The sequence below is a fragment of the Nelumbo lutea genome, chromosome 3 (assembly GCF_056320005.1).
Source record: "Nelumbo lutea isolate HS-2025 chromosome 3, American lotus-T2T, whole genome shotgun sequence".
NCBI classification, from domain to species: domain Eukaryota; kingdom Viridiplantae; phylum Streptophyta; class Magnoliopsida; order Proteales; family Nelumbonaceae; genus Nelumbo; species Nelumbo lutea.
Genome location: NC_142686.1, coordinates 34,906,025 through 34,915,384, shown reverse-complemented (window position 1 = coordinate 34,915,384; position 9,360 = coordinate 34,906,025). Strand labels below are relative to the sequence as shown.

The following is a 9,360-nucleotide window of genomic DNA, read 5'->3' as shown; positions in this document are numbered from 1 at the left end:
GAAAATTGTAACCTTACTGGCTTAACTAGCGGGAAAAAAAAACTACAAATGATGGAGATAACATAAAATAAACCTTTATGGCTTAACTGAGAAAATTCATTCAAATAAGTGCACTTACCCATGTTCTTTTATTTCCTTTGTAAATGATAATTTTAATCATAAAAATCAATTATTAAAATAGCAATTTTGTTCCATTAACCCACATATATCTCAACTATACTTTCACTTGTTAAATAAGTGAACTCTTCTTTATGTGTGTATTATTGTTTAGATGCATTGTCGATGATGAAAGATCTCCCTTTCTATATTTCTATTGTTGTAATTGCCCAACAATCAAAAAGTATAATTGAGATATACCTAAGTTTTCTTTTACGGTGAGGGAATATGCCTATAGTTGACCACCCAAACAAATTGAATTGAACCGATAAAAAATGATTCATCATGCGTGGGTCGATTTTCAAGAATAATCATTTTGGGTGGTGTAATACTAAATTCAAGCATGTCAGTTCAGTTGGGTCGATTGCATGTAGCTGAACCGAATTGACATGCATATAACCATAGTTAAAACAAAGTATTCATACATAAAGGGGTTTTCCTATCAACATGTCTATATGCATCGAATCCGAAAAATGGACCGTCTAAATAAGTTATAAGATGGTTTTATTAATGATGAAGGATACAACAAAAACATATGGAACTCCATTGCACAACTTAGACCATTGCTGGATCACTTGAAATATGTGGAAAGACTTACCATAAACAAAACAATGAAAAACATATTTGTAGAAATAAAAACAAAATAGACAATAAAACAACTAAGATGAGTGAACAAGTCAATGAAACCACATTCTAACAATGGTACTTTGTTAATGATTCTTACAATGCACCATCTCAAAAAAAATCAACAAAATATTATCTCGATTGCTAAATATCAATATTAAATGGATAAAAATCTCATAAACTAGTTTGGAAACCACTACGATATTGTAGGAAGATAGCTCATTTGATGAATGTTTGATCAACAATGAAAAGCATCTGCATAGTCATATGGGATTGGGATCTAGAAACATATAGTAAGGAATAAATGTCACTTTGGACTAGGGTGTGGTGCATTCCAACCCACAACATTTTGGTGTGGTTGGACTAGTGATAAATATTCCATTCCAAAACTAGCCTTGGTCATTATGGAAAATGCCACAAAATAAAAAATAATGTGTTTCCAATATGCACTATAGCCATAGTACAAAATGTCGGATTTAATGACCTTACCCAAGAGGGGGTAAATTGGGTATAGCTAAAAATTTATCCCCAAAACTATATAAACGGGTTTTATGAAAGCTTTTAAGTCATATGGGGGCCATGTACCCCCGCCCTTGGAGGGGTGTTTAGAGGAATGGGGTTAAAATTATCAAAGCAATAATGAAAATAAAATAGTTTCATGCCACCTCTACAATCCAAACTAGGGTGGGGCAACTATAATTGAATGGGGATGTTATTCCTTTGCTTCCATGAATTGGAAATGAGATAGACACACTTCTACATTAATGTGGGAACGACCTATGGCTTTATTGAATCTTAATTTTGGGCATCAAATAATGGAGGAAAGCTATATCGTATGCTGTTTAGCCCAATTAGTTTCAAAATTTGGAAAAAAGGCTATAACTAATTTATCAATGAAGGGTTTATCTTGATATAAGGGACAATCTCTATTTGAACATTATTTTTTTATACACTTAAAGGATATGCAACATGGTTACCTTCATCATGAGTGTGGCATACATAACTTGAAATCCTCCTTCTCTTGCTAGTTTTCTACATCCTCTAATATGATTTGACATCTCCATGTTGTTAATGAGTTTCTTTGGAGGACTTCAACAGTTTTTCTGAAGCATTACAAGGCCATCAATGATGTGTAGCAAAGCCCGTGCAAAGGTATTGACTGGTATGTATTTTGTAAAGGGAGGTGCCAAATAATCATTCAAGAATAAACACAAGATAAAAGGTGCTAACATTTCACGTGTTAAATGAAACAATGGAGAATAAGATAAGTAGTAATTAATGGATTGGACTAATTGGCCATAGTGCTCCATCCAAGATTGGACATAAGCCCACAATTTATACATTTTTTTTTTAGAATTGCAATTGGACTTGATTGATCACATGAATATGGGTGTTTAGGGTCTAGTTTAGTACGGTTTAGAGAAGTTTTCAAACCAAACCAATAAATTACAGCTTGAGATGTTCACAAACCTAACTAAACCTTTTTCTCATCGAACCAAACCATACCAATCCAGGTTTGGTGCAGCTTTTAACACAATTTGGGGAACTTTGGATCATTATTCGATTCTATTGTGCTTAACCCAATTACAAAGTTAAACTCAAACTTCCTCCTAAAACTTGAGGCCCCTTTATGGGAACTTTAGTGCTCCTGGACTAGGGACACCTACATGGTCTGAACAATAACATGTTCCTCGTTGTTAGACCTAGAACTCCACATAATTGGAGGAAGGAACAATGGGTGAGATAAAGAGGACTCACTCAAAGAAAGCTATAGGACCATATTGACCTAACCGAACTCTTCAACCACACTTCAAGCTCACTGACCTCTCTATATGGCACACTTATGCAAATGACAAGTGAAAGTGAATCTCACTGCTCAATTTAGCACTTTTTTTTTTTTTTGCGTCCACAGTAGTTAAATTCCATTTGAAGTTCATGCCTACGCACCTCATGACATGATGAGAATTCAATTCCGGAGCATCTAACAGTGATCGCCTTCAACCAAACTACTTTATTCGCTCAACCTATTCACCTTGAGCTAAAAATTTGGGGAGGGGGTGGATTGATGAGGGATGATTTACACCTCCAATAATGACTTACTACGTGGCATCCCATATCCGTTTTTTGACACATGTGATGGAATCCCACTTGTATACTCCTTGATAGGTGGGGCTATGCCACCCGAACAAACTCCGACCTCACTTAAGAGTATATCGATAGATTGACCTATAATTTGAGGGACGACGACTCCAAGCTTAGCATGCATCTGACCTACATGGCACATATTTCATTTTATCCATTTGCACCAGATAGCAGCCCTCAAACGTGCAGAGACGCAACACCCACTTGGTAGCAATAAGCCCGGTTTACTTTGCTTTGCATGGACCAATAAGAATGATTGTGTGCCGTGCAGATGTATCCCATAAGCAACGAACGGATGGGCATCAACATCCCGAATGTGTCAAACACGCTACAACAGAGCCTCGAGGTCTATATAAAGGTGACCCTTCACCCTCTGATTTCTCCTCACTTGTTCTTTATCACCTTGTTAACTTGTCACTCACTTGACTGTTGGATTTTCTTGCCCAAGACATCCCTCCGGACCTCTATTGCTATTTGTCTTGCATATTCTGCATTTGACCAGTTATATTCACCGAGTTCTAAGTTGTCACTACTAGCCTTGGCGAATTCTAGCCATTATTGTATTAGGTTTGATTTTGCGGCTTAAAGTAAGCAATGAACATCGCTATTGATAGATACACACTCATGACTCATTGCTCATTTGCATACTTGTATGTTGTGTGTAGTTAGTAAGGGTGAATAAATTTGTATATTGTATGTTATATGTAGTTTCAATTGGTTATTGGGTAAGTGTGGTTCATTGACCCCACCAATGTTGGGATAGACCGTACCCAAATCAATTTGAATTAAGTGGCATTATGATTTTATTTTTGATGTATTTTGAAATGAGTATATGGATTCCAATGATGGATTATGTATTAATTATATTGTATTATTTGGGTTGATTGGTTATTGGGCTCGCTTATAAAATATCAGGTTCGAGTTCAATTCGAATTAAAGACTTGAGCTTGAGCTCGAGTCAAAAGCTCAAAAGTTCGAGCTCAATTATCTTTGATTGCAAGTCTCTTAAGCAGCCGAGGTCTCCCTCAGCTGCTAAAGTGTTGAGTTGAGGTTTCCCTAGTAGGTGAGGTGTCGAGCTAAGGTTTCCCTTAGTTGACAAGGTGCTGAGATAAGGTCTCCCTCAGTTGTCGAGGTACTGAGCTAAGATCTCCCTTAAGGTGTTAGGTCGAGGTCTCTCTCAGTGGTCAAGGTGTCGTTTAGTTTGAGCTCGATTCAAATTAAAGACTTGAGCTTGAGCTTAGAAGTTTGAGCTCGGCTCGGTTCAAACTCGATTACCTTTAATTGCAAGTCTCCTAGCAACCGAGGTGCTGAGTTGCGGTCTCCCTCGGTTGGAGAGAGAGTGGCATTCTTGTAATTTGTAAGAAAAGAGATATGACATTCTTGTAATTTGTATGAGAGAGAGAGAGAGTTGGTATGAAAGAGTAACATTCTTGCAACTTGAAAGAAAAAAAGCAATAGAAAGAGAGAATTGCTAGGAAAGAGTGGCATTCATATAATTTGAAAGAAAAAAAAAAGCTAAAGAGAGAGAGAGAGTTGGTATAGAGTGTCATTCTTATAAATTATATGAAAAAAAGGCAAAGAATAATGTTAGATTCCATTTCCTTCATACTTATGCCTTCTTACGTAAAATATTTATATAGATTTTATATTACAATTTTGATTAATTTATAATATATTAATTTAATATAATAAAATATATAAATATAATACTAGATATATATATATATATAACGGCTTCTATGTTTCATATTTTATTAATTTATAAGATATAGAATATATATTTATTTATTTTTCTTGTTTTTTAAATTGAACGGAGTCGGTTCAAATCTGATTCAATTTCTAATTCGAAATTCCGAATCTGACCGGAACCCGACCCGACTACAACTTCGTAACTTCGGTGTCGAGCCGGAGTTCATTCAACCCAAGCCAACCCAACCCACGGTTAAAAGGAAGCCGACACAGCGAACCGTGGGTTTGGAGTCAAGAGAAAAAAAGCAAAATTACACAAATCATACTCTCTCCCTCTTCTCTTCTCTCTCTCTGACGCAATCTCTCTTTCTTCCTCTCGCACACATTACCCATCTCTGTTTTTCTTCCCTTTGCTTCTTGCTCACCGTCTCGCATCGCTACCCAATCTTCACCACGGAAATGCAGAACCCTTGCCTTCCAACGCCGCCCACCACCCACCAGATTTTGCCGTTGTAGCCGCTCCCGCCGCCGGGGTTCCTCTTATCCGGTGCTCGTAACGGCGTTAATCTGATAACGGATTCGAAAGTCGATTTAGGTTCCGATTGCAGGGTTGGTTGGTTTTTGTTGTTTACTCGATAATCTTCGACGACGAGGTCGTCTTTAGGGTTCCTGTCGCCATGGCTCCTGGGCGTAAAAAGGGAGCGAACCGGGCGAAGGCCAATCAGTTGAGTTTGGGGGATCTGGTCCTCGCCAAGGTTAAAGGATTCCCTGCTTGGCCTGCTAAGGTGTGTCAAATTATTATTGTTATTCTTTATTTCCTGGATTCCATTTTGATTGGTAAGTGCTGTATTTTTATCGATGGTTATTCTCCATGCTTTGTTTGGTGAGGTTGGTTTGGTTAATTCCGTGTTTTTGGTTTTTCATTCCCTTTTGTTTCCATCATTAATGCTCTTTTTGATTGATGTCGTTCATTTATCCTGTTAAATATGTGTTACACTTATTGAGTTCAAATGCAAAAAAATAGGGTTTTAATCACGGATTGAATATGGGTTTATGCCCTGTTTGTGTGGATTGTTTTTTATCATTTATCCTATAAATTTTGTTTCACTTATTGAGCTATTTTATTCAGTTTAGATTTTTATTTTTATTTTTTTGGTTTTCATATTGGTCGAAATGCTACTTCTGTGTTGGTATTTTATCAAGATGTTTCTTCTTTGCGCATTACGTGTTACTCTTTTCTCTGCTCTGTTGTGCTAAATAGGGTTTTGATAACAGGTTGAATGCCGGTTTCATCAAAATATTAACTTCATTTTTTTTTATTTAAGTATGGATTGCATGGTTTTGGTTCTGACTTTGCAGATTAGCCGGCCAGAAGATTGGGAACGGACTCCGGATCCTAAGAAATACTTTGTTCAGTTTTTTGGGACTGCTGAAATGTAAGTAGTCCTATTATCTATTCAAATATTTGTTTGTATGTAATTTATGATCTACGCTTTTTTTTTTTGATATAGCAAACTTAAAAAATTGATCATGGCATTTTAATTGCTAAAGGTGAAATTGTTTAGTGTAAGAAGACACAATCTTAAGTTAGAGTAAGATGGCCAACTACGTCTGGAAGCCAGTTAGAAAGCAAAACTGTTAGTTTTCACCTTAAGGGTAAAATCCCTAGTCCAGGGTCAATGCTTGGTATCTCAAATGTTTTGAAAAAAAAAGTTAATTTCTTAGGATTGAGTTAGCCAGAAATTTATGAATGCTTTCCTCTGATAATATCAGCAAATTTGTGATGTACTGTTTTTAGTAATTTCTGATGTCTTTACATTAAGTTAGTTTTAACAGGATTGGGAAAGTATTGTTTTTTTTTTGGTATTTAGGATTGGGAAAATATTGTTAGATTTGTTTTAAGAGTTAGAGTCCTTATTTGAGTGCCCTGTGTGTTATCTATGGATTTGTTGTCTTAGTTTTAAAGCAATTAGATGTTGTTCTGGGTCAGTTTCTTAGTCCAAATCTGTGTCCATAAGGGGACATCTGAGTTCATATGTTGAATCTATAAATAGAGTTCTTATAATTGCTATTAATGAAGAGTTGATTCGGTGAAATGAAGTTTGGTTTAATGAATGCTGGGTGTTGTCAGGTAATTTGTTTTCTTTGTTTCCCCCTCCCCCCTCTCTCTCTCCCCTATTTCTTCTTATAAGCTATCTGTCTATTTGCTGTTTACCATAATGACAAGAGTCCATGTTCACCTCTCTCTTTCTAATCTTTTACTTATTCTTTGGTGGACAGCAAACTATCTACCCACTGTGCTATTCTTATTATTCATCATAGATCACACAAAGCCCTTCTTTACCCCCTACAAAGCCCGCCATCGGAGTTGAAATAGATAGGAACCCTACCTCATTCTGCACCACTCCTTCTATAAATTATAAGAATATTAATAAATTGGTGTGGCTTAGTGTCTTAGTGATAAAAAACCTGACAGGTACAACCTACAATATGGTAAATTACCTATTCAACATCAACTCAGTGTTAATTCTTCAAAACCAGCAGAGAGCTAGTTGAGGCACATCCGGCAAAATGAGCCTCTTCTATAAGCCCATGCGTTCTTGAGGTGAACCTTTTATAGAACCAGGGATGACATCCCAAAATGGTTTTGATCTTTGAAGCACCTCATGGGTTGATATGTGCTTATTTTTTTTGTTAAAATATTTCCCAACTGCAAGCCATATTTTTCAGCCAGGTGGGACCTTGTAGTGGTAGCACTGATTTTTCCTTTTACTGGAAACCCAAGTGAGGATTGCAGAAGAAATCAAGGTTTTGAAAGAAACACGAGAAACACAACAAAGGGAAAAATAATCCCAGTTTCATTATTGGACCCCTCTAAATGCAGGAAACCTTTTCCAAATAATTAAGAAGGGCAATCAAATGGTTTGTTTCCTTGTAATGAAGTTCTTTGCTGAAGCCAAAATTAAGATGTACCTGGCAAAGATCATGAGACAAAGGAAGTGGGTACAGATCTGCACAAAAATTTGGAAAATTTTCATTTGCTAGTTTGCATTTTTAATGAAGTCTTATCACACTAGAGGTCTTCTTGAAACTTGATCAAATCACCTTGGAAATGGTCATACATGATGAAATGACTGAAACCAGGATGGATGAATACAACAGATATCACAAACTCTGCTTCTTCCATGCAAAATCAATTGATACTATTTTATCTCTTTTCCACATCCACATGATTCTGAATTTCTGATTTATTTTGTAACCTCGGTTTTCAAAAGGTTTTTGGTTTTTGAATGCAAAAAATTCTCTTCTTCCTATTAACAGTCTTGAAGACCTTTCTGATGTTTGGTCTTTGGATGACTGGGAACCTTAAACTTCAGGTTGATTTATTGGCTAGATGATATCTGCAGGCTTTAAGCAAAAGAGGCATAGTGGTATGAAATATGACATTACTAGATGCTTATTTTTTTTAAGTTTATGATGAGATGGAAATGCTTGAATCTTTGAGGATGACAATAAAAGTAGTTTGAAGGATGTTAGCTGGTAGGGTCAACTGGTCAAGGGCTTGATGCATTTGTGGATCTTAGTACATAAGAAAAGGATGTTAGCTGGTAGGGTCAACCGGTCAAGGGCCTGATGCGTTTGTGGCTCTTTTTTTTTTCGATGAATAGATGTGTTTGTGGCTCTTGGTACATAAACACTTCAGAAGCATAGATTATATATATATTTGATATAAGAGCTACCTTGGCTAACTGACCTACCTATTATTTGTCTGTCTTTAGGATACCAGTTAGGGAAGCTAGGAAGCTGGAGAAGTTGATGAGAGACTTCTTATGGGAGCCGGGACAAGATAAAAAGGATCACTTGGTTAATTGGGAAATTGTGCGCAGAAGTAAAGAAGAGGGGGGTTTGGGAATTGGGAGGGTAATTAGAAAGAATCAAGCTCTGTTAGGGAAATGGTTGTGGAGATAGCCTTTGGAAAGAGAGAGATTGTGGCATGAGGTGGTGGGAAGCATTAATGGGAGGTCAAAGAATGGATGGGATGCTGGTGTATCGAGGCAAGCTAACCTAGCAGCACCTTGGAAGGCTATTCACAACACCCTTCCTTAATTCCTCAATTTTATCAGGTATGAAGTTTGTTTTGGCAACTCTATCATTTTTTGGGAGGATATTTGGGTAGGAGACTCACCGTTAAAGGATTTGTTCCCCTCGTTTTTTTCTATTTCTTTGTACAAAAAAGAGGTGGTTCTCAAAATTTGTCTCACCCTTGGGAACACCCTTAGATCCTACTTGGGATTTTGGTTTTCGTAGAGGACTTAGGGATTCTGAAATTGAGTCTCTTTCTTTTTTGCTTGGGTGTCTTAATCAGGTTTGTTTGGATCCTTCCAAGCCAGATAAGAGGGTTTGGACTCCTAGACCCAATGGAACCTTCACTTGTGCTTCTTTTTTCAAGTTCATCTCTCAACTTTCTACTCACCAACCCTTTCCGTCAAAAGAAATTTGGTGTAGGCCAGTCCCCCCAAAAATTATGGCTTTTTGTTGGGAAGTTTTCCATGGGAAAGTAAACACTTTAGACAACCTACAAAAGAGAAGACCTTTTCTCTGTATTTTTCCTAATTGGTGTATCCTCTGTAGAGCTCATGGTGAGGATTGCTACCATCTATTAGTATCTTGTCCCTTTTCTGCAGACCTTTGGGCTTGGCTACTTTCGTTGTTTGGGGGTAGTTGGAGTCTACCAGCAGAAGTTCACAT

The 9,360-nt window shown here is 37.0% G+C and overlaps 1 protein-coding gene across 10 annotated transcripts in view; it reads left to right on the top strand.

Annotated features, from left to right (window-relative positions):
• The first annotated feature begins 4,898 nt into the window (after window positions 1-4,898).
• The window catches only part of LOC148864183 (ENHANCER OF AG-4 protein 2-like), a 76,861-nt gene continuing 72,399 nt past the window's right edge, over window positions 4,899-9,360 (top strand). For all 10 annotated transcript variants that reach the window (XR_016110649.1, XR_016110646.1, XR_016110648.1 and 7 more), the window contains exons 1-2: window positions 4,899-5,396; window positions 5,971-6,047. Coding sequence is in view for 5 of the 10 variants with exons in the window: in XM_088980681.1 (XP_088836807.1) it covers window positions 5,289-5,396; window positions 5,971-6,047 (185 nt within the window). In the remaining 5 variants the exon portion in view is untranslated. The remainder of the gene's footprint in view (window positions 5,397-5,970; window positions 6,048-9,360) is intronic.